This window comes from Molossus molossus, unplaced genomic scaffold, assembly GCF_014108415.1.
Source record: "Molossus molossus isolate mMolMol1 unplaced genomic scaffold, mMolMol1.p scaffold_m16_p_6, whole genome shotgun sequence".
NCBI classification, from domain to species: domain Eukaryota; kingdom Metazoa; phylum Chordata; class Mammalia; order Chiroptera; family Molossidae; genus Molossus; species Molossus molossus.
In genome coordinates this window covers 54829841-54854622 of record NW_023425399.1, presented here as the reverse complement: position 1 = coordinate 54854622, position 24782 = coordinate 54829841, and the positions used below count along the sequence as shown (strand labels likewise).

General features: G+C 40.5%; 1 protein-coding gene and 1 non-coding gene across 3 annotated transcripts in view; one reads left to right on the top strand and one right to left on the bottom strand.

Moving 5' to 3' along the window:
• PODXL2 (podocalyxin like 2) overlaps window positions 1-24782 on the top strand; it is a 41397-nt gene that overhangs the window by 10126 nt on the left and 6489 nt on the right. For both annotated transcript variants that reach the window (XM_036245351.1, XM_036245350.1), the window contains exons 3-4: window positions 16316-17061; window positions 17890-17964. In XM_036245351.1, coding sequence (XP_036101244.1) covers window positions 16316-17061; window positions 17890-17964 — 821 coding nt within the window. The remainder of the gene's footprint in view (window positions 1-16315; window positions 17062-17889; window positions 17965-24782) is intronic.
• On the bottom strand, window positions 1236-1339 carry LOC118619412. The gene has a single exon (XR_004957192.1). It is a non-coding gene; the product is annotated as a U6 spliceosomal RNA (small nuclear RNA).

The window sequence follows — 24782 nt, the reverse complement described above, 5'->3', positions numbered from 1 at the left end:
TTCTAATGTTCGGCCAGTGTGGTTCAGTGGATTGAGTGTCATCCCATGGACTTAGAGATCCTGGTTCAATTCCTGGTCAGGGCACATGCTTGGTTTGCTGGCTTGATCCCTGGCAGGGGTCATGGAGGAGGCAGCTGATAGATGTTTCTCTTTCACATCGATGTTTCTATCTCTCTCTCCCTTCTTCACTTTCTAAAAAATCAAAACATATTTTTAAAAAAGGATACTAATAATTTCTCTGACATATATTAAAACATTTTTCTGGTTTGTCAATTACCTTTATATTTATTATAGTAATTATATATATATATAAATTTAATTTTTATACGCTTAAAACAATCTTTCTTTTTAAATGTTTGTCTTTGCTTTATGTTTAGAAAAACCTTTCCCTCCCTGAGATATATGCACCTTTATTTTTTCTATTCTTTTTGGGCCTGATTTTTTATATTTTATTCTAACTGTAATTTATTCTGGTGTGTGGTGTAAGATAGGTTCTAATTCATTTTCCCCATACGTATATATAACCTATTGCTGCAGCAGCCTCCAATGATGTCTGTCCTCTCACCATTGAAAATAAATTCCACTTTTACCTGTACCAGACAATTATATGTACTTAGTCTTTCTCTGGGCTTTTCCTTTTGTTCAAACTATGGAGAGTCTAGTCTAAGACAAGCAGTCACTTAGACCTTCCTCAGGATCACAGCAGGAAGGCCCTGGTTTTAATAAACTCAGATTTGCTTTGTACCCCTCCCCACTTTGTTTCCCCTTCTTTTTCTCTCACTTCCTCTTTTTTTAAATCCCATTGGCTTCTTTAGATGTCATTATAATAAAAATACCTATTATTTCATTGAACACAAGCCATGTAATGGGCACTTTTCATGCATTCTCCTGCTCTTGCTAGGTCCACAACGTACCAGCTTCACAACACAGGTCTGTTTTCCTATCTCTACTGTACATACCTGAAGAACTGTGAGGTAGGGACACAAATGCCCTCCAAGAGCAGGTGCAGGAAGGAGAGCTGCTTTTGTCCAGACTCCTTCATTGCTCATCTTTTCATTGGTGTGCTTCCCTACAGCAAGAGCTTTGCCCAAGGTCACACAGCTTGTGTGCAGCAGAGCTGAGTCTAGAATCATTGTCCCCTGAGCAGTGGCATCTATGGACCTGGGTTCTTGCCATGGGAGCACGTTGATGGTATGTGTTAGAGAGGAGACCTCTCTACATTTTTTTAAATTGGAAAAAATATGGAATGCTTCATGAATTTGAGTGTCATCCTTGCACAGGGACCATACTAATTTCTGTGTCATTCTAATTTTAGAATATGTGCTGCCAAAGTGAGGACGGAAACTGGTACATTTTATTGTTACTAATATTATTATACTTCAAATTTCTAATTTGTTAGGCTTTGAAGAACTAGAGCTGGTGCCTTTCTTCTCCTTCTGTAGCAGAGGTCTTGGGGTGCAGGGGTCCAATGGCAAAAATAGCTCGTGGAGTTTCTGCTTGACTGATGAGGACTGCGTTCATTTTCTAATCTTGGCTTCAGTCTCTTTATCTGTGAGACCATGGGAATGATAGATTGAAGTCTTTTCCAGCTTTAAAATATTATGATTCTCTGATATTTCATTTGAAAAAATGTAGTCTCAACAAAGTAGGAAAAACTAAATGTAATGTAAACTTATCACTCTACCAGCTAGCATGAAGCCAGCATAATGCCAGATCAGTTAACTTATGCAGCATTGTTAATGATTAAACATATATTCTCAGGTTACCTATTCATCTCAAGACTGTCTCTGTTGTCACCCTGTACTCCTTTTATTTTCAAAGCTCCTTAATAAAATTCTCTGCAAGCAATTTTAATTTCCTCAGTGAACAAGCTAATTGGTGTTCTACAAAAAAAGAGATAACTCTTTGTGATTGGCAAGTACTAGAAACCCTACTCAAACAGGCACATAGGTGTTTTCTAGCTTAGTAACTGCAGAACTCCAAGCAGGTGGGGTCCCGGGGTTGAACCTGAGTCAGAGCCTGCCTTGCTCCACCGTGCTTCATTCTTAGGCAGGCTATTTTGTATGGTGGCTTCGAGAGCCTCCAGTACCTGTACTTTTATTCTTTTTTCACTCAACAACCCCAGCATAAGACAACTCTGCCTTTCCATCACTTTTGGAAAAATTTAGAGGGGAAGCTCATCAGTTTGGTCTGTGTCATGAGCCCATCTCTGAACCAATCCTAAGGCCATGGGGACAGAGTTCTCTCACTGGCTCAGAGTGGGTCTTGAATTCCCCTTAAGCTACGTGGTAGGGACCCCTACTTCTGGACTAAGAAGAGGGGAGGAGTGTCTCCCAAAGGAGAATTGAGGTGCCATTAATCAAAAGATGGGAATGAAATGATGGTTGGGCATAAACCACATTGCAGCTGAGTAAAGAACATAAAGTGTTTATATTTTATAAATTATTTTCACATTTGTTTTTTTTTTACCTCACAGCAACCTGATGAAATTTGTAAAAGCATGACTGATTAGTATCACTGCTGTATAGATAAGGAAACTGGCTAAGAGAGGTTTAAAAGTGGCACTACATTACACAGGCAATAATAAATGGCAGAGCTAAATCTCAAATCTGAGATTTCTACTTCAAGATCTGCTGCTCCTTCTCTATATGAAATCATTCATGAAAGTACTTTTATTACTATTGCCTATAATGAATTTTGTGGAAACCAAATTGTCAAAGTGGCTGTCTGCTGGGACCTAGGCATGGTTTCTATACAGTTAATCTTTGTTGAGATTGTATTTGCTATAGAATGATTTAACCTTCTGAGTCAGGCAAGAGGAGGACCAGTTGACAGAAGCACTTTTGCCTAGACACCAAAAAAAAATTTGTTTTTGTTTTATGCTAGTGATAAATATCATTATATGAAAATTAGAAAAAGCAAAAAAGTTTAAAGAAGAAAATAAAAACTACCTATAATCCTATCACCCAGACTTAACAAATGTTAGCATGTTGTATAACTTTCTGAACTTTCTCCATTTAAGAAATATATAAAATATGCTTTTACCAAAATAAAAAAATTTAAAAAATGGAATTATAGTGTACAGAGCTTGCTGTTTCAGTTACCAACAGCTTTCTAAGCCAGTAAACACAGCTTTCCAACCTCATCTGTAGGGCTGAACTACAGTATCTCAAGTGATGGGCTCCCATTTCTCAGTCTACCCCCTGCTGTGTGAGAGCTGGGTAGTTTCCAGTCTTTGTTATGTGAACTGTGCCATGATGGCAATTCTTAAAAGCAAATTGTTATGGACATCTGTAATTGTTTCCTTAGGGCAAACTTCTAGAAGTGAAATTGTGGGTTCATAATGTATGTTTTCAAAGCTTTTCATTCATATTGTGCCCCCTCCAAAATGTGGCCTGATTTCTGTTCCAGTCAGTACTGATTCAATAATGGCTATTATATATATATTCAAGTTGGTAGGCCAAAAATTTATCATTTTGTTTAATTTACATTTCTTTCATGACAACTGAGATTGACCATTAAAAAGTAGTTTTTAGACATCAAAATTACAACTAAACTACAGAACAATTATTATTCAGAACTGCCTCACATTCAAAACTGCTGAATGGAAGTCCTACAACTACAAAATTAAACAAGAAGCTACATGAAGACTGGTAGGAAGGGCAGAGACATGGATGGGCTGGTCCTACACCCACCTGTGTTGGATAAAAAATTAGGAGGGATACCTTGGCTGTGAAGGTCCTCCCTGAAAAGTGGGGGGTGGTCCCCGTCCCACACCAGGCCCCCCAGCTCAGGGTTCCAGTGCCAGGAAGAGAAGTCCCCATAACTTCTGGCTGTAAAAACCAGCAGGAAGTGAGGCTCAGGGAGATGGAGGCTTCTGGAGTCCCAGGCAGTTCCTCTTAAAGGTACCAAGCATGGATTTACTCAGACTCACTCTCTCCAGGCTCCAGCATGGGAGAGGCAGCTTGAAAGGTACCAGAGACATACAGGAAAGAACTGAGTTGTTTGGCATCGGGGCGAGAGCTGGAGAAGCAGCTTTCTCCTGGACAGATGTGCTGGTGAAGGTTGTTGTTCCTTTGGAGAACTCTTCCCCCATGGGGTCAGTAGATGGGTGCTATATCTGAAACTCTAGCAACTTGGCTTACACTGTTTGCCCCACCCTGGTGATTCCCTGAGGCCCTGCCCCATCCAATTTTCAGGCCCACCCTAGCTGTTTCCAGTGGCTTTACCATAGTATTGGCCTGTTGTGGCTCCTGCTTCAGATTTTCCTAAATTCTCTCAAACAAACAGCATCTGGCCTCAGCAAGCCCCATACCTTTATCTAAGTGGCCCAGGCTTGGTGCTAGAAGCAGCTAGCCTTGGTTCACAACTTGTCTGTGCCTGGCCACTTCCAAACCCAGCACAAGAAGCAGCCATCTGCAGATTGCTTTATGGCTTATGCCTGGTGGCCCCAGGTAGAACACAGGCAATGGCTGACCTTGCCCCAGAGCCAGCACACCCAGTGGACAGCTTCAGATCACGTTGAAGTGCCACTATCCAACCACCTCCACAAGTGGCACACTTAGTGAATGAACTCAGTGAGTACCAGAGCTCTGGGGAAGCAACTCTTGCTCTGTGCGGTGGGCCCCAGCACAGCTGATCCTTCAAGGTAGTCAGAGGTCAGTGGTCAGTGGTCAGTGGGCACAGCCAGTCCTTGCAGCAGATCAGACTGAGTATATCCCTCTCATTGATGTGCCAACAGCAGTCAAGACTCAATTACAACAGAAGGGTGTACAGTCCACACAAGGGGTGCACCTTGAGGGCCCAGCTGGGGTGATAAGGGAGGCTGTGCCACTGGATTCTACAGGACACCTACTCCAATAGGCCACTCTACCAAACCTAGGAGACATAGCAACTCTACCTAATACATAGAAACACACACAGGGAGGCAGCCACAATGAGGAGACAAAGAAACATGTCACAAATTAAAGAACAGAACAAAACTCCAGGAAAAAAACTAAATGAAATGGAGATAAGCAATCTAACAGATGCAGAGTTTAAAACACTGGTTATAGCCTTTTTCGGTTTGGCTCAGCAGTTAGAGCATTGGCCCGTTGTCCAGAGAGTCCCAGGTTCAGTTCTCCTAAGGGCACATACCTCGGCTGCAATTTGTCTCTGGCCCCAGTTAGGGTTGTGCGGGAAGTGGCCCACTTGATGTGTCCCTTTCACGTCAATGCCCCCCCCCCCCACTCTATCTGAACAAAAATGGAAAGATGTCCTCGGGTGAGGATAAAACAAACAAACAAACAAACAAAAAACTGGAAGCCCTGAATAAAAAGGCTTAGTTTCCTACCCACTTATTGTTCTGTCTGCCTAAGAGAAGAGACAAACATTTTAACTTAAAAATAACTGCCAATGCAGGGCCCCCAAATATCATCAATTTTTCTGTCTCTCTGCTTCCATCCCTCCCCTTTCCCATCTGTAAAAAAAAAACAAAACAAAAAAAAACTGGTTATAAGGATGCTCAGTGAACTTAGTGAGGGCCTCAAGAGCATAAAAAAGACCAGTCAGAAGTGAAGGATGCACTGACTTAAATAAAGAATAATTTACAGGGTATCAATAGTAAAGTAGGAAAAACCAAGAAGCAAACAATTGACTTGGAATATAAGGAAATAAAAAACAACCAGTCAGAACAGCAAAAAGAAAAAAGAATCCAAAAAAATGAGAGTGTAAGGAGCCCCTGGAATAACTTCAAGTGTACCAGCATTCACATAATGGGGGTGCCAGAAAGAGAAGAGAGACAACAAGAAATTGAAAACGTATTTGAAAAAATGACAGAAAACTTTTCCTAAAATGGTGAAGGAAACAGACATACAAGTCCAGGAAGCACAGAGAGTCCCCAAAGAGGCTCACAACAAGACAAATCATAATAAAAATGCAAAAGGTTAAAGACAAAGAGAGAATCTTAAAAGCAGCCAGAGAAAAGCAGTTAGTTACATACAAAGGCGCTCCCATAAGATTGTCAGCCGATTTCTCAAAAGGACTTTACAGGCCATAAGGGAGTGGCAAGAAATATTCAAAGTGATGAAAAACAAAGACCTACAACCAAGAGTACTCTATCTTGCAGTGCTATCATTTAGAATCAATGGGCATACACAGAGATTCTCAGACAAGAAAGAGTTAAAGGAGTTCATCACCACCAAACCAGTATTATATGAAATGTTGAAAGGTCTTCTTGAAGAAGAAGATAAAAAATATGGGCAATAAAATGACAATACATACATATCTATCAACAATAGAAGCTACAAACCAAATGAGCAAGCAGAATAGAAACAGACTCATAAATGCAGTGAACCTTTTGTTGGCTGCTAGATGGGAGGGGTTTGGGGGGATGGGCAAAAAAGGGGAAGGGATTAAGAAGTACAAATTGGTTGTTAGACTGATGAACCTCAAAGGGAAGGGGGCAGAGGAGTGGGAATAGATAAACCAAAGGACTTTTATGCATATATGCATAATCAGTGGACACAGACAATAGTATGGGGAAGTTCAAAGGAGGGCAGGAGCAGGGAGGAGGAGGTCAATGGGGGAATTAAGGAGGGACATCTGTAATACATTCAACAATACAGATAAGTTTGAAAAAATAGTAGTTTTTAGCCTTGGCCAGTTAGGCTCAGCGGTTAGAGCATCAGCCCACAGACCAGAGAGTCCCGGGTTTGGTTCTTGCTAAGGGCACATACCTTGTTTGTAGTTTGTTCCCAGCTCCACATCTATGTTTCTCTCTTCCTCTTCCCCCCTTTCTCTCCCTCCCACTCTATCTGAAAATAAATGCAAAAATGTCCTCGGGTAAGGATAAACAAACAAACAAACACAAAATAGTTTTTAATTATACCGAAAGCTTCTTCCCTTGCACCTCTGTTTTATACAGTTCCATTATGAATTTTGTGAGTGTTTTTATGTTAGCATTTGGTTGAAAAACTGGCTTGAGTGTTTCATTCAGGGGACAATTTTCAGTGATTTGACATTAACCTAAAGGGATATTTAAAGTGATTTTCAAGGCCACTGACCCTGATGCCTGTTTTAATGCCATGTCTTAACCAGAGGAATCAGTTCATTAATATTTAAGCTAATACCAAAGGTCATCTCTGAAATTTGGCTTTCCTAGAAGGAATAAAACTGTGATGAGCCCTGGCTGGTGTGGCTCAATTGGTTGGGCGTCATCCCGTGGACCAAGAGGTTGTGGGTTTGATTTCCAGTCAGGATACATGCCTGGGTTGCAGCTTCAATCTCTGATGTTTTTCTCTCACACTGATGTTTCTCTCTGTCTCCCTTCCTCTCTCTCTAAAAGCAATGAAAGCATGTCCCTAGGTGAGGACTAAAAAAAAACAAAAAAAAAAACTGTGCTGAAATATAGGAGGAAGATAATGAAACATGATCTATTTAGGGAACAAAGGCCAGCACCATAGTGAGAGTAAAAGAAAAGAAGTCCTGGGGAATCCAAGTTGTCTAGAGACCTCTCGTTGTCTGGCTTCTTCATCCTAGTGACAACTAGCAGGCTCTGAGCCATCTATCACATCACCTGGGGAGAATGCAGATTAAGTGCTTGATAAATGATGTTACCTGAGTTAAGAACCTTTACATTTTGCATCAGTTAGCCTCTAGTTAGTGGATCTCATCTAGTTTCAACAATTCATTCAGCAAATATTTGTTGTGCAACTACTCTGTTGATTTTGTATAACCACTGTTAAAACTGTGGCAAATCCAGAGTTTTCACAAGAGAAGAAAAATATTAACAGGAAGGGTTAAAAAAAAAAAATCCCAGTCAGTGTGGCTTAGTGGTTGAGTGTTGACCCATGCACCAAGAGGTCTCCGGTTTGATTCCTGGTCAGGGCACATGCCCAGATTGTGGGCCAAATCCCCAGTGGGGGCATGCAGGAGGCAGCCATTTGATGTTCTCTCGCATCAATATCTCTATCTCTCTCACCCTCTCCCTTCCCCTCTCTCTAAAAATCAATTAAACAAACAAACAAACAAAAAAACCACCGAAAGGGTTGTGAATAAGGTTGTTTAGCCCCAGGGAAAGAAGGCTAAATTAAGGCAACTAAAACAATGTGTAGGGTTTGGGTTTTTTTTATCCTGAAGGAGATGCTTCCCAGGTGTTTCTTACTTGGTAGATAAAACAGAAATGGGCTTATTAAGTTGTAAATGAACCATCACAGTTAGGTTTAAGGGAATTAGGGAGGAAAAAAAGCCAACGACACAGCAATTCCTCTCTAAGAAGGCCAAGACATGTTTTTGAAGAGGATTGCCAACCTACCTTTTCTAGATGTACTAGCCACCTGCCAGAGGGCTGAGGCCATCAGATAGCCTCCTAGAGTTAGGACCCTGGACTTCTTGCAGTCCCATTATAATAACAGGCTGACCACAGGTATACCTACTGGGAGCTGGATTGTGTGGAAAGTTTAGAGGAGTACAAGACATGTAGTATGACTTTCAGAGATTGCCTTGGGGAGAAAAGAGTACCTTCCATGGGCCAGGGGTTTTTGCATTCATTATGTCATTTCATCTGAGCCTCATGTGTCAAGAGTGGGTGTGGGGAGCCTAGAGGCTAATCATCCAGAATTCTAGTCCCTGCCTGCAGAACTCTGAAGTGTGACCTTGGCTCTCACATATCATCTAGTCCGGTGATTCAAATCCAGCTATAAAAAGATCGGCTGTGGCCAGAGGTACAGATGAACTTGGAGAGGTAATGTTACTGCTGTCAGTTTGTTTTTCTCTGTATCTAAAGTGCTGGCTGGACAAGAAGGTGTCTTGAAAGATTGGCTTTGACCACATATGAGCCTGGGTTTAACAACTTTACATGAACAATTTAGCTTCAAAGCTTAGAGAAAGTATTCTCTACTCTCCAAGCTTGTGTTTCCTTATCTGTAAGAGGAGGGCAATGGGTCCTTGGATCTCACAGGGCCCCTCCCTATCTGATAGCCTGTTTCTGAGATGAGGGACTGGATTTTCCCCAGGACTTATGGAAGATGTTGTTTCCAATGATGGCCACCAGAAGGACTGCAGCTTCATGTTGCTGTTGCCTGGTGTGTCATCAAAGGAAGGAAGTTCATGAGCCTGCGGGTGGAGGGTTAGAGGACAGCAAGGCACTGGCTATCCTCTGATTTCTCTCAGACAATGAAGAGGACTGAACTAGCTGCTTCTGAGTCCCCTTGCAGCTTTAGCCATTCCTGGATCTTCCATATTTTGGGGCCAAGTTGAACTCCCCCGGGAGCCTGAGCTGTGGGGGACCTTTTGCATCTCTTTCAGTGCCCCAGGTGTCGATACTTTCCTGGAAACAGGCTTCTTGCTGTCTTCAACATGTTTTTTGGGAACTTCTGCTTGTTCACACATATGTTCAACAAGTAAGGAGTGCTTTGCGGGTATGACTTCATCTCAGACAGGCTTTTGGGGTTTGTGGGGCCCTACTGTCCCACCTCCAGATACTTGCAGTAAATGGAACAGGAAGGCAGACCAGGAAGGGCACTAAACAGAACAAGTTATCCTTGTGTGGAGTCACAGCTCTCTGTGGCAGTGGCAGTGGGCCCATCACTGCATGGGGAGACTGGAGGACTGGGAGTTGGCTTCCCTTTCCTAGAGAGGAGTCCCATTCCCTCCTCTCTCCTCCTTACCCTTATTGGTGCCCTCCTCTTTGCTCCCTTTCTTTTCTCTCCATATCTCTGACTCTCCTTTTCCTGATCCATCTCACTTCTTTTTTTTTATCTTCTTCCATTGCCAATTTACTCCCCTTTTGCTTCCAAAATGACTGCTAAGGCTTCTTTTCCCTTCTTAGTGTTGAAAGTCCCTGGAAGTCTAGTCTCCCTGTCTTGGACACCTGAGTGAGAAAAGCAGTCTTCCCTTTCCACCAGGGTTGTTCTCTGTCTCATGGCATCTGCATTCCTTCCTCCTGGAGTACTCTGAGCTCTTAGCCCAGGACAACCAGCCTTGTCCACACCTTCTTTCTCTTCTCTTCTGGTGGTTCTACCACACTCAGTAGTAGTTAAAATGATATATTTTCAGTCTTCCCCCCCCCCTTGCCTACTTTTTTAAATGTTCAAATTTATAGAAAACGTGCAAGAGTAATTACTATATAGCCTTCATTCAGATTCCTCTATTGTTAACATTGCTTTACTACTCTGTATATGTATATGTATGTAACATATACATATGACATAGAATTTTTTCTAAACCATTTGACAGTAAGTTGCAGACATGATACTCCCTTACTCATAAATACTTCAGTGTGTCTTTTTTTTTACATCCTTACCTGAAGATCTGTTTATTGATTTTGAGAGAGAGAGAGAGAGAGAGAGAGAGAGAGAGAAACACATTGATGTGAGAGAGAAACATCAATTAGTTGCCTGGGGATTAAACCTTCAAGCTAGGTTTGTGCCCTGAACAGGAATTGAACCATCATCCCGTTGGTGCATGGGACGATGCTCCAACCAACTGAGCCATCTAGCCAGGGCAGTGTGTATTTCTTAACAACAAAGACATTCTATTACAAAACCACAGTACAATGATCACAAATCAGGAAATTGATATGGTACTATTATATAATTACAGACTTTGCCAGTTTTCCCAGTAGTATCTTTTATAGCAAATGAAAAAAGTATATATTTTTTTCTAGTCCACTATCCAGTCCAGAATCATATACTGCATTTAGTTGTCATATCTCTTTGGTCTCTTTTATTCTGGAAAATTCTCCAGGTTTTCTTTGTCTTTCATGACTTTGACATTGTTCATAGGCCAGTTTTTTAATAGAATACCCCTGAATTTTTGTTCAGACTTGGGTTCTGCATTTTTGGCAGGAATGTCATAGAAGTGATATTGTATTTTTCTCAGTAGATCATAGCATAGTTCTACTGTTAGATAAAGCTTGGTTTCTTTTTTTACTTTTATTTATTTATTTATTTATTTATTTATTTATTTATTTATTTATTTATTTGATACGTGCCCCTAGCGGGAACCGAACCCAGGACTCCCTGGTCTGCAGGCTGATGCTCCAACCGCTGAGCCAAACTGGCCAGGGCTCTTTTTTACTTTTAATCCTCACCTGAGGACATGCTTAGAGAGAAGAAGGAAGAGAGAAAGAGAGAAATATTGATGTGAGAGAGAAACATCAATCAGTTGCCTCTGTATGTGCCCCAACTAGGGATCGAATCCACAACCCAGCTATGTGCCCTGACCAGAAATTGAACCTGTAAACTTTCAGTGTTCCTGGCAGACTTCTTGTCACAACTCCTGTTTATAGTCTGTACCCCAAGTGGGTCTCCCTATAGATTCTTGTTTCTGGTGTAAGTGGCATTATGAGTAACACACAAGGTGAAGTGTTATGTTCAAGGCCACACAGTTAATAAGCAGTGGAACTGAGATCACACAGTGAAAGGAAAAGGGATTATGTTGAATGCTGAGAGGTGGTAAAGAACTAGGAAAAATTCTGCTGATTCCAAGTGCCAGCAAGCATTTAGTGATTTGTCAAATTATTGGAGATGAGAGGCTGCAAAGGGTGAAGGGAGATGGTGGTGGTGGTGGTAGGGTATAGATTTGGTAGCCTTTAGCATAGAGACAATAGATAAAGTGTTTGGAAGCAAAACCTGTAGGAAAAAAATGTGTGGAAATGATGAGGCAAAGCTCACTATTTGGGAGGGATCACATTTAGGGAAACAGGAAAGGAGCTCCTGCAGATAGGGAAGTCTGTACTGTGCTTGGAAGCTCTATTCTCTCCCTAAAGGAACAAGACATGTCCTGGGTACAGGAGGCAGAAGATGAAAATCAAGAGTTTGACAAATATTCATCACTGTCCTTTCAGCTACCTCCTGCATACCCCACTCTGGGCCAGGCACTATGATAGCTGCTAGGAATCTAGAGATGAAGAAAACCACCTTGCTTCTCAGTAAGAGTTTGTAATCTAGTGAGGACTATTTTATTCTTATTTAGGATAATAGAAGAGTTTGTTCTTAATGCCATCTGTGTAAGACACATTTATCAAAATCATTTCCAAGACTTAGAACACTGGTGCTAGACAGAACCTTAGAAATCACACATACCAGCATCCTTATTTGTCAAATGAAAAACTGAAGCCCAGATAATTGCTTAGACAGGTTTAAAACTGATACTAATTTTAAGTAGTTAAATCTTCTGGTTCCCAGATTATGTCATCAACAGCACGACTGCTATTATTCGCCATCTTAGAGGAGGGTGTAAACAGTTTAGGGAATTCTGCAGGGAGCCAGGTTCTCCCTTGGTGTATGGAGACTTTTGGGAAGTCTTCATCAAACTGAATAGAGGGATTGTTTTGGTCAGCTTGACCTCTTGGGAGCCCCCCTGCCCTCCACAATGAGATTCTGCTGGTGAGTACCATCCTGCCACATTTAAGACTTTCTCTAATCTGTTGGCTCACTCAAGTGCTTCCCAAGGGTTACCAATGCACTTTTCTTCTAGACTTCACCACTTCTGTTATGGCATGGCTATTCCCACAGTCAGCCAAAGTGCTAACTTCTGTTAGCCAACCACATTTTATCAGTTCTACCTCACAGCCGTGTCCTGAATTTATTTTTCTCTCATCATTTTCAGTATCATCACCTTCATTTATCTCTCCTGAACCCTTGCAACATGCCCCCTAACACTTTTCTCTGCTTTCACTCATTCCCTCCTTCATCTAATTCTTGCACTTTGCGGTCAGATTAATTTTCTAGTAATGAAATTTAGTGATTATATTTGTTTTATTTCCCACATACCCATCTGACAGTCCATTCTACAGTATTCCTGCCAAGTGGTCATCCAACCCATTTGAATTATGTTTTTATGCATTGCATTTCAAATTTGATTATTATTTTTAATGAGATTTATTCTCTTTTTTATGTTTTTATTGATTTTTATAGAGAGAGAAAGGAAGAGAGAAATAGAAACATTGATGTGAGAAAGAAACATTGATCAGCTGCCTCTTGCACACCCCACACTGGGGATCAAGCCTGCAACCTGGGCATGTGCCCTGACTAGGAACTGGGACCTCTCATTCCATGGGACAACCCTCAATCCACTGAGCCATACCAGCTGGGCATGTTTCAATTTTAGACACATCTGTCTATTATAAAGTTTTTATTTATATTGAAGTCAAATATTTTATTCCCTTATATACTTGTTTTATGGGTGTAATTTCCTCTTGAATATCTCTGAAGATGTTAATAAGAAAGTTTTCTAAGTTCTATTTTGTTTACTATATTAACTCTTCTGTCAGAGGTTAGTTACTTTGCTTTCTCGTCCTCATGCGTTTTAATAAACCCAGCTTTTCTCAAATGTCCTGTGAACCTTGATTGTTTTTTCACCTCTATAAAAATGATACTAGATTGCTCAGTATTAGAGTTTGGTGTCGGTTTCCTCAGCAGTTCTGTGGTCACTGTTCCAGCAGCAGGCCTCTCTCCTGAATGTCATGACCTGCTGCTTTGTGTGGGGAGTAGGTATCCTTCCCTACAGAGTGTGTGCAGGGGTTAGAATAATGGAAGATCTTAAGTTACTAAGTCTGTACTATTCAAAAAGGGTTGTATATTTAACAGAAGAGGGGTAGGTAGGATATTGTAATTATTCACTTAAATATTATAGTGAGCCTTGGCTGGTGTGGCTCAGTGGTTAGAGTGTTGGCCCATGCACCAAAGGGTCACAGGTTAGATACCCAGTCAAGGGCACATACCTGGGTTGCAAGTTTGATCCCATGAGCAGGAGGCAACCAATTGATGTGACTCTTTCACATTGATGTCTCTCTCTCTCTCTCTCTCTCTCTCTCTCTCTCTCTCCCCCTCCTTCCCTCCCTTCCTCCCTCCCTATCATTCTTTCTAAAAATCAATGGAAAAAATTTCTTCAGGTGAGAATTAACAGAAATATTATAGTGGGCTTTCAATTATCACTATCATTCAGCTTCTAAAAAATCATACTTTTCTTAGGGAATCAATTTTTTTGTTTGTTTTGTTAATCCTTTTCCAAGGATACTTTTCCATTGATTTTTAGATAGAGTGGAAAGGAGGGGAAGGGAGAGAGAGAGAGAGAGAGAGAGAGAGGGAGAGGGGGAGTGGGAGGGGGAGTGGGAGGGGGAGGGGGAGGGGGAGGGAGAGGGAGAGGGAGAGGGAGAGGGAGAGGGAGAGAAGCATCATTTATGTGAGAGACATATAGATTGGTTGCTTCCCACATGACCCTGACCGGGGCTGGGAATTGAACCTGCAACCCAGTTACATGCCCTTGGCTGGGAATTAAACCCAAGATCCTTCCGTCTATAGGCCGACACTCTAACTGCTGAGCCAAACCACCCAGAACCAATTTTTCTTTTTATAATGGTTCTCAGAACTCCAGATCTTTGTTCTAATTTGAATAATTGCTCTATAGACCTGTTGCATAGCTTATACCCTGAGGCTTATTTTTATGACATTCCTCTCATGTTTCTTGATTTCCCATGTCTTTTTGGGGTTGGGGGTGGATTTTTGGAGTATTTCCTTAGACAATTTTCTCAGAATCTGTGGATAATAAAACCTTTTAGTCATTGTGTATATAAAATTGTTTTTATTATTAAATCACACTTGAATGATAGTTTAGTTGGGTACAAAATTCCAGGTTCAAAATAAACTTCCCTTAGAATTTGGAATGCACTTTTCTGTTTCCTTCCTGCAGTCTAGTGTTATTAATTAGAAGCATGATAATAATTTTATAATCTGTTTCTTGTTCCTTTATGGGTAACTTATTTTCTCTCTGAGAGTTTTTAGGATCTTCTCTTGCCCCTTAGGGTTATGAGTTGTCATAAGAATGAAGCGTGGTGTGGTCTTCTATCATTCACCTTGTTTTCATACCCTTTGCTTCCAGGCCTTAGAAATTTTCTTCTTTTTTTGGCTATTTATTATCTCCATTTTATTCATTCTATCTTTTTGGGAATCATAGAAAAAAATCTTGTCTTTTTGCTTTTGCTTTGAAGACTTTTCCTTGACTTTTTTTTTCTAAACGTTCTATGGAATTTTTACATTTCAACAACTGAATTTCAATTTCCAAGAACTTTTTCTTTTTAGGAATGCAATATTTTTGGCTCTTTCTGAGGATGGTAATTGGAATTTTTAATTAATTGTATTCTGTTTCCTGAATTTTCTATATTCTAAGTCCTTAATAATTCAATAGTTTGTTCCTTGTCCTTTAACTGTTGGTAAGAGTGCCTCTCTCCTCCACTGCTACCTTTTTCAATGTTTATTTTGCCTGGGGGGTTATCTGTTCCTATGCTCTCATCTGCTTTCTATGTCCCCAGAAATTTATCTAAACTTTTAAAACTTTCATTTTGACAGTGGAAAAAACATTTGGTATTTGACAGAAACTTTGGAGGAAGAGGTAGAGGGAGAGGAGGAAGGGAATGAGTAGGCCCAATTCACCACCATAAATTATTCCCACCTCTCTCATTTCTAAAAAGTATTTTACAACTGTCGTTGATATTTATTATTTTGAAACAAAATGGCAGCCAGTAAAAGTTGCTACCTAGATATAGCTTCTGATATTTTAAATGAATTTTCAACAAAACTGGTTTGTATTTTTCATATGTCATTATCCTGAAGAGGACTAGGATTCACTGAAAAGCCAGAAAATGTCCTGGTTTCCAGGAAGTCTCCTAATTTCTCTGCTTCAAAATATATTTCCTAGAATAGCAGGGAGAATAAAAACCCTCTTACCCACTGTTAACTGTGTCCCTGTAAGTTCTGGAAGGCTTTTAAAAACTGTGGGCTCAGCCCTTAGCCTCTTGCTAGTTTTCCTTGCATCATTTTCATTTCCCAGTGAAGGCCTGAGTTCCAGGATAAATGCACAGTTTAGGAACAATGGTCATAATCTACATGTCTCATCTGCTCCTGTGATCAGAATGTCCTTAGACCTCATAAAGGGACCCTTTCCTACTGGGGTCTTCTTGGTGAAATCCCCAGATGAGGAAACAAACAAATGATAAAAACAATAGAGAAGATATCCATCAAACTGTTAACAAGGGCTATCTCTGAGGGGTGTAATCATACAAACTTTCTAATTTATACATTTCTGTATTCATGGATTTTTTGTCAGATTTATGTCATTTTTATTATCATGAAGGAAACTGAGGACCAGCCTAGTCTCTGTTTCCCCTGCAGTCTACTCCTTCCCCTTCCCCTGCCATATGTCCCACTCTTTTCAGACACAACCAATAGCATGACCTCCCCAGTGTTCCCTCAAGGGTCTTGTGGTTCATCTATTTAGCAAATACTGATCAATGAATAATAAAACTAGTGAATGAATTTTTCATCTCTGTTCTTAGATTATGGTTTCCCCGACTTGACTGAGAAGACAGGTCCCATAGAAGACACCAGCCAGGGTCAAGAGGTATCAAGCCTCCCCCTTCCCTTGTCTAAGATGAACCTGGTAGAGCCACCCTGGCATATAGCTCCTGGAGAGGAGGACATAGAGAAGGAAGAAGAGGAGGAGGAGAAGGAGGAACTGCTGCCTGTGAACAGAGCCCAAGAAGAAGCCCAAACTCAGGTTCATGACTTTTCTCCCACCAGCAGCATCCAGACTCCCCTGGCCCCCAAACACAGGCATGGCGATTCTGGGGACCAGGCCTCCTCGGGTGTGGAGGTAGGGAGCAGCATGGAGCCAAGCCTGTCACCACCCTCAGTCACCCCAAGTACAGTGATTCTCAGGGGTCAAGACTTTACCAACCAGGAGGAAGGGGGCACAATGCTTCCAGCTGCAGGGCATGAGGTAGAGTTTGAGGCTCCTCAGGAGGCAAGTGAGGAGGCTACCATGGGAATACCTGTGTTGGATGGCAAGCAAGGAGGGGTGCTGTCCTTGGCCTCATTTCCTCAAATTGAAGTCCCCAGTGGGGCTGACACCCCTGATGAAGACTCCTTTTACCCTGGAGCCTCAGCTACCTTCCCCTTGAACCCCCAAGACATGGAGCTGACACCTTCCTCTGCTACCTTGGGACAAGAAGACCTCAGCCAGCAGCCCCAAGAAAGGCAGGCTGCTGAAGCTCAGTCCAGAATCCCTTGGGATTCTACTCAGGTAACGTGGAGGTGGTTGCAAGCCATTGGCTATCTTGGGGCTGTGCTGCGGTGGGAGGTCTGCCAGGCTGAGGATGGAGGCCCTTGACACCATGTAGAGCCTCAGCAGAACTGTTAGTGATTCATGGCTCAACAGTGGGTGTCCTCGCCACACTTACCATGCAAAGTAGAAGCTTTGGAAGAGTCTGGTACCTTGGCATGGTTTTCATCTGTTCAGGTGCTACTGCTGGTACCCTTTGTTTCCACACTACTTATGGCAGTGGCAAGAATTTGTGCTTGACCTGTGTTGTCTCTAGCCTTGTTTCCATGCCCACTACCACATAAGCAGTTGACCTCTGCTCCTTTTCTCATTATCCCTGCCCAGTACACACACACACACACACACACACACACACACACACACACACACGCCTAAGTCAGTGCTCAAACCCTCCAACATCAGAAGGAAAGGAAAGAGGTCCTAAGTTTTTAGCCTGTGCATCTGACCCACATGCATGTTTTTGTTTGCCCTATAAAATATTAAAAACAAGTTTGTTTCTAGCTGGGGCAAGCTCTTTGTAGACTGGCCCCTTTGGCACAGTTTCCTCTTCCTTTGTGTCACTCTGGCCTCCTCCTCTCACTTGCTCCCTGAAGACATATGGGCTTGTGAACCATAGGTTGGATCCTGGGCATATCACCTTGCAGAGGCTGTCAACTCCCAACCAGCTATCACAGACCTATACCTAGCCTTCACTTCCTAGCTTGTCTAAGAGTTTCTACCCATGCTGTCTCTGGATGCCTTTCCTTATGCCTTTGTAACTGTCACTCTTCTTTCTGTTTCATTGTACAGGTGGTTTGCAAAGACTGGAGCAATCTGGCTGGGAAAAATTACATCATTCTGAACATGACAAAGAACATAGACTGTGTGAGTGCCAAACTAGGCTGAGGACTGCAGGCGAGCAGAGTGGGGACAGTGGGCAGGCACTGGGAAATGGGCAGTGGGTGGGGTAAAAGGCTTAGCTCTTAAGTCAGCAGGCCCCAGCCTAACTCAGAGCATGAGCCCACCAATATCCAATAGTGCTTTCGTATTTTCACATTTCTAAGGGCTCTTCTGTTCTTTGCCTCCTCCATTTTAATTTAAAGGAATAGTTTTGTTCATATGTACAATATCTTTTCTCTCTGAGGATATTGAAATAGTTTTTAAAAATATTTTCTCCTTATATAGGTTGCTTTCCCCATTTCTTTATTTCAGTCTCAGGTTTTCCACATGCACAGTCTCCTCAAATATCTGGTGGCATTTGCCACCAGAAAGTTGGTTAGAAGTTTTGAGAGTGGTGATGGAGTTTCTTAACTATGGCTTCCCAGGAGGGTAGTCTGGCTTGGTCATTTCATTTGAAAATTTCTAATCTCAACATCTTTAGGTCCTTCCTCCTAGGTGATTAATTCTTTGAAAAGGGAATTTCTGTTCTACTGGAAGTATAAAGGGCTGGTTGCCAGTATCCTGGGAGCCAGGGTGGGGAGAGGACTGGGAGTCTCAGTATTAGAAACATGTGTGCATAAATATATTTTACTCCCCTTGTTTAGAGTGTGAGCCTCCTTCCATAGTTGTGCCTGGTGTCTGCTGGGTTAGAGACTCTTTGTTTTACCCCCTTTAAAGAATAAACTTCCAGTCTTCTGCTAGGGGGAAGAGGCATTTGTCAGCTGTTCAGTTTTGGGGAGAGGAATTAGGGATCCAGCAGCTGCCTAAATAGACTTTTAAACAGTTTTTCTATATTTAGTATGGTTTCATCCCTTCTTGCAAAGGTAAACAATGCTGCTTATTCCAGAGCATTTGGGAAGTTCAACAGTATAAGTAATTGCTTCTCAACTTTCTCTGTTTTGGGCTTAGGATTCAGCTCTTTGGGGCTTGCTAAATCAGGGAATTCCCTTTTTATAAAGTTAAATTTTTAAAAAAGTTTCAATTAAAGTTTACATTCAATATTATTCTGTATTAATCTCAGATGTACAGCAAAGTGGTTAGGAAATCATGAACTTTACAGAGTGGTCCCCTCATGCTTGAAGTGCCCACCTGGCCCCATACATAGTTATCATGATATTATTAATATATTCCCTATGCTGTAATCTACATCTCTGACTATTCTAGAACAACCAATTTATATTGCTTAATCCCTTCATCTGTTTTGCCCAGCCCTCCTATGCCCCCTCCCCTCTGATAACTGTCAGTCTATACTCTATATCTATGAGCCTTTCTATTTTGTTTACTTTGTTCTTTATATTCCACATATAAGTGAAATATCTATGGTATTTGTCTTTCTTTGTCTGTCTTATTTCACTTAGCATAATACCCTCTAGGTCCATCCATGCTGTTGCAAAGGTAAGATTTCATTTTTTTTATGGCTAAATAGTATTCCATTGTGTAAATGTACCACAGCTTTTTTATCCACTTATCTATTAATGGGCACTTGGGTTGCTTTCATATCTTGGCTACTGTAAATAACACTGCATTGAATGTAGGGGTGCATATATACTTTCAAATTAGTCTTTTGGATTTTTTCAGATATATTCCCAGAAGTGGAATTGCTGAGTCATAAGGCAATTACATTGTTAATTTTTTTTTTATTCTAACTGGAGGACATTTTTGCATTTATATGATAGAGTGGGAGGGACAGAGGGAGGAAGAGAAAGAGAATCATTGATGTGAGAGAGACACATCGACTGGCTGCCACCCACACAACCCCAACTGGGGCCAGGGAAAAACTGCAACCGAGGTATGTGCCCTTAGCAAGAACCAAACCCGGGTCTCTCTGGTCTGCGGGCTGATGCTCTAATCGCTGAGCCAAACTGGCCAGGGCTGAGTGCCATTTTTCAATAAGAGGAATGAGAGCTTGGAGAAATATTGATTCTGAATCTGGGGGAGGGAACATACAAGATGAGCCTGGAACATCTTATTATGCCAAAAAGCAAGGAAACTACCAACACTAATAGGTTGGTCAAAAGGACTCAGAAGCCAACTCAAAGAGGCTTTCACTGACTAAAAGACATGGTATTTGAACATTAATAAGAATAATAACTGTGATGGATTAAAATATATCAATATCTTAAAATCCATTTATTTATAATGATGCTGGAAAAAAGAAAACACCTCAATGATCAGTTTTGGATTAAACATAGGAATGTACTTTCACTTCCCTCAAACCCACTAGAGTAAATCATTTTTATTTTTATTTTTATTTTTATTTTTTATTTATTTATTTTATCCTCACCTGAGGATATTTTTCCATTTTTTTTGTTCAGACAGAGTGGGAGGGAGAGAGAGGAAGAGAGAGAGAGAGAGAAACATCAACGTGAAAGGGACACATCGAGTGGCTGCCACCCGCACAACCAACCAGGGCTGAGGACAAACTGCAACTGAGGTATGCGCCCTTAGCGGAAACCGAACCCGGCTCTCTCTGGACCGTAGGCCAACGCTCTAACCGCTGAGCCAAACCAGCCAGGGAGAGTAAATCATTTTTAGAAAAGTCTAAAACCACAAAGACAAAACCAAAACAAAACAGAAGAGATAAGAGCAACAAAGTCTGGATGGACTGAGTTAGAATTTCCTGACTTAGATGAAAAGTTGCTCAACATCACTAATCATCAGAGAAATGCAAATCAAAATCACAAGGAGATACTATCTTATACCTGTAAGACTGCCTATTATCAAAAAAATCAACAAACAACAAGAGTTAGAGAGGATGTGGAGAAAAGGGAACCCTAGTGCATTCTTGGTGGGAATGCAGACTGGTGCAACTACTATGGAAAACAGTGTGGAGGTTCCTCAAAAAATAAAGAATGAGCCTTGGCCAGTTTTGCTCAGCGGTTAGAGCATTGGCCCATGGACCAGAGAGACCCAGTTTCAGTTCCCACTAAGGTACATACCTCTGTTGCAGTTTGTCCCTGGCCCTGGTTGGGGTTGTGTAGGTGGCAGCCAATCGCTGTGTCTCTCTCGCATTGATGTTTCTCTCTCTTTCTTACCCCTGCCTCTCTGTCCCACTCTATCTGAAGATAAATGCAAGAAAAAAAAAAAAAATGTCCTCAGGTGAGGATAAAAAGGAAAGAAAAATGGTACTTAGAGACCACAATAAAGGTACTGGGAACCCTTAAATATTTGGTGTGCATACTTGAACAATAAAGTATAGGGATAATATATCTCTTCTTTCCAAATAATCTTGCAAAACGGAAACTTACCCACTATACAATCCCCCCATTTCCACCCCCGCAGTCCCTGGCACCCACTATTCTACTTTCTGTCTTTATGACTTGGACTACTCTAGGGACCTCATGGAAGTGTAATCATATAGTATTTGTCTTTTTGTGACTGGTTTATTTCACTTAGCAGAATATTCTACAGGTCCATTAAAATTGTAACAGATATCAGAATTTTCTTCCTTTTTAAGGCTAAATAATCATCTGTTGTATGGTTAGACCACAGTTTTCTTATCCATTCATCCATCAGTAGATATTTGGGTTTCTTCCATCTCCCGGCTATTGTGAATAATGCTAGTATGAACATTAGTGTACAAATATCTCTTCGAGACCCTGCTTTTAATTCTTCTGTGTGTACAGTCGTTCCTCGCCACTTCACACTTTGACTTAAGCGGCTTCTCTGTATCGCAGTTTTTTCAAAAAACCATGATAGAGTAAAGCCGCGAATGTCAAAGTGTGAAGTGGTGAAGTTGAAGTGTGAAGTGGGGAGGGACGACTGTATATAAATAAAGAATTCTACTTTGTAGGAATTTATTTATCACTGTAGAGTCTGGAACTATTAACCGCAAAAAAACAAGGGCCAACTGTAGACCCAAAGTAGAATTGCTGGATCATGTCGTGAGTCTATTTTTAATTTTTTGAGGTACTAGCATACTGTTTTCTGCAGTGGCTGTACCATTTTACATCCTCATCAACAATGGAAAAGTGATCTAATTTCTTAACATCTTCAACAATATTTGTTATTTTTTGTTTTTGTTTGTTTGTATGTTTTATAGTGGTGTGAACTGGTGTGAGGTAGAATCTCATTATAGGTTTGATTTGCATTTCTCTCATGATGTTGAGCATATCATTATTGTTAATAGTCAATGTTTATTTTGCTTTATCAACATATTTATTTGTTTCTTTGCTCACATGTCTTCTCACATTCCCAGCCCTTCTAGGTTTAACTCCCTTCTTCCTGAAATATATCCTTATATGGTGCTTTCTGCAAAGATATCTTAGCCTTTATTTATGTAAAAATGTCTTTCATTTTCTCATGTTCTTTTTTTGTAACATTTTATTTTGATATAATTTCACACTTACAGAAAGAATAGTACACAGAAATCCATATATCCTTCAGCCAGATTCATTGTTAGCATTTTTTTCAAACCATTTGAAAGTATGTTGAAGGCATCATTCCCTTTTGCTCCTATCCTAAGTATATTACTGTGTATTTCCTCAGAATAAGAATTTTTTTTTAAGAAGACGACAGTGTAATTATAAAAATCAGGGCATCAACACTGATAGAAAACTATAATCTATATAAACCTTATTTGTATTTTACCAGTAGTTCATTGATGTCCTTTTTAGCTTTTGTTCCCTTGGTTAGGTATCTAATCCAAGATCAGGCATTGCATTTGGTTGTCATGTTTTTTTAGTCTCCTTTAATCTGGAACAACAGTTCCTCAGTCTTTTCTTTGTGTTTAATGACCTTGACATTATCAAAAAGTAACAGCAGTGCATAAAAAATGATGGGGCTATACAGAGAACACATCTTCAGAAAAAGATAAGGACAAAAGTGCTCATAGTTGTATAGGGAAAGTCTTGCAAGTTGGAGCTTCAGTTTGAGGAATTTGATCCTCAAGATCTAGAAAGAGCAATGTAGACTCATTGGCTTCTCTTCTTTCACCTAAAATATCATAGGTTAGTTCTTTTTTTTCCTTTTGGTGTAGTTATACATTTGAAGTATAGTTAGGTTTATTTGTCTGTTTATTTAATTTTAGTTTTTTTCTCATCCTTGTTGATTTAATTGTATTTTTTGATTATGTAAAAAAATTACTGTGGTTCTAAACATCCAAATGATATACAAATGTATGTGTATACTTAGAGAAACACCACTTTCCCCCATTATCTCTTTCACTCCACCCCACCCACTCCCTTTAGACAACCAATCCCATTCATTTCTGGTTATCTTTCCAGGGTTCCTTTATATAGAAACAAGCAGATGTGTAATTTCTTCTTTCTTTCTTGCAGAAAAGGCAACATACTATTTATATTTGTATTGGAAAGTCCAAGATTAAGTGTTGGCAGGTTTAGTTTCTCCTGAGCCCTCTCTCCTTGGTTTGTAGATGACTTGTCTTCTCCCTGTGTCCTCACAGGATTCTCCCTCTGTTCATATCTATGTCTTCATCTTTTCCTCTTGTAAGAAAACCAATCACTGGATTAGGGCCCTCACTAATGACTTCATTTTAACTTAATTACCTCTTTAAAGGACCAGTCTCCAAATATAGCCAAATTCTGATATACTGGGGGTTAGGACTTCAACATATGAATTTGAAGGGGATATAGCTCAGTCGTTAGCAACACTATTGCATTTTGTTTGTCTTATTCCCCCATAACAATATATTCTGGAAATCACCATGTGTGCATTTATGAAGATCATTCTTAATAATTTTTTTTACAACTGAATAATAACTCCATTATGTTTGTGTATCACAGTTTATCAAATTTCCTTTATATGGGCATTTAGGTTGTTCCCAATATTCTGCAATCACTTCCAATGCTGCAGTAAATAATGTGTGCATGTATATTTGAGTTGTTGGAATTGTATATTCAGAGTAAGTTCTTAGAACTGAGGTTGATATTGCCAAATTCCCATTTCTCTGACATTCTTCTTAGAGGTTTAGGGCCTTATTTGTTCATCTACAAAAAAAGTGTCTTATAAGACACTTTTATGTATTCTAGGTCTTCAAAATTACTCTGATGCATTCTGGGTGATTTCCTAGCTTTAGCTTCCAAATTAGTAACTCTCCTCAGTTGTGTCTAATCTTCTGTTTGACTCATCCATTGAGTCTTTAATATAGATAACTATTTTATATTTTAGCACTTCTATTTGATTTCAAATCTCTTCCTTTTTCAAAAAAATGTTTTCTCTTCTTTCATTATGGTTTCTGTTCCTTTAATTCTTTATTTTAAACACACTTATTTTATTATCTCTTTTATATTTAGTGACACCACATCTTGGCATGTCAGTTCTCCTGTCTGTTGCATTTATGCCTTATTCTCTCATATGCATCTTAATTTATTGTGATCTCATCTTGAACCCTAGGTTGTCAAAGAATTCCTACAGAGTGGTTGCAAGGAACCCTCAGGAGTTCTAATAGTCTTAGACTTATTTTAATTTTATTTCTTGGCTTAGATGTCTATACCACGAAAGACTACACATTTGGACTCCACTTTCAGGTGAAGTGCAAGCCTGGGGTTTTTAAGTGATCTTAGGTAACTTTTTTTTTCTCCTACCCATGGACACATGCAGATGGCATACATAGCTCCTCCAAGTGAGTAGGAAGTTTTTGGAGTCCCCATTTCACTGAAAGGGCTTTTCTTTGAAGCTCTGTCCTGGTATTTTGTTCTAGTTTTCACCTCGCCTGGGCCAGGATTACATTTTCTGTCTCCATGTGAGCATTGAAAATCAGGTCTCCAACTGCTGGATCCTATGTTGGGGTCTTGGATTCCCTA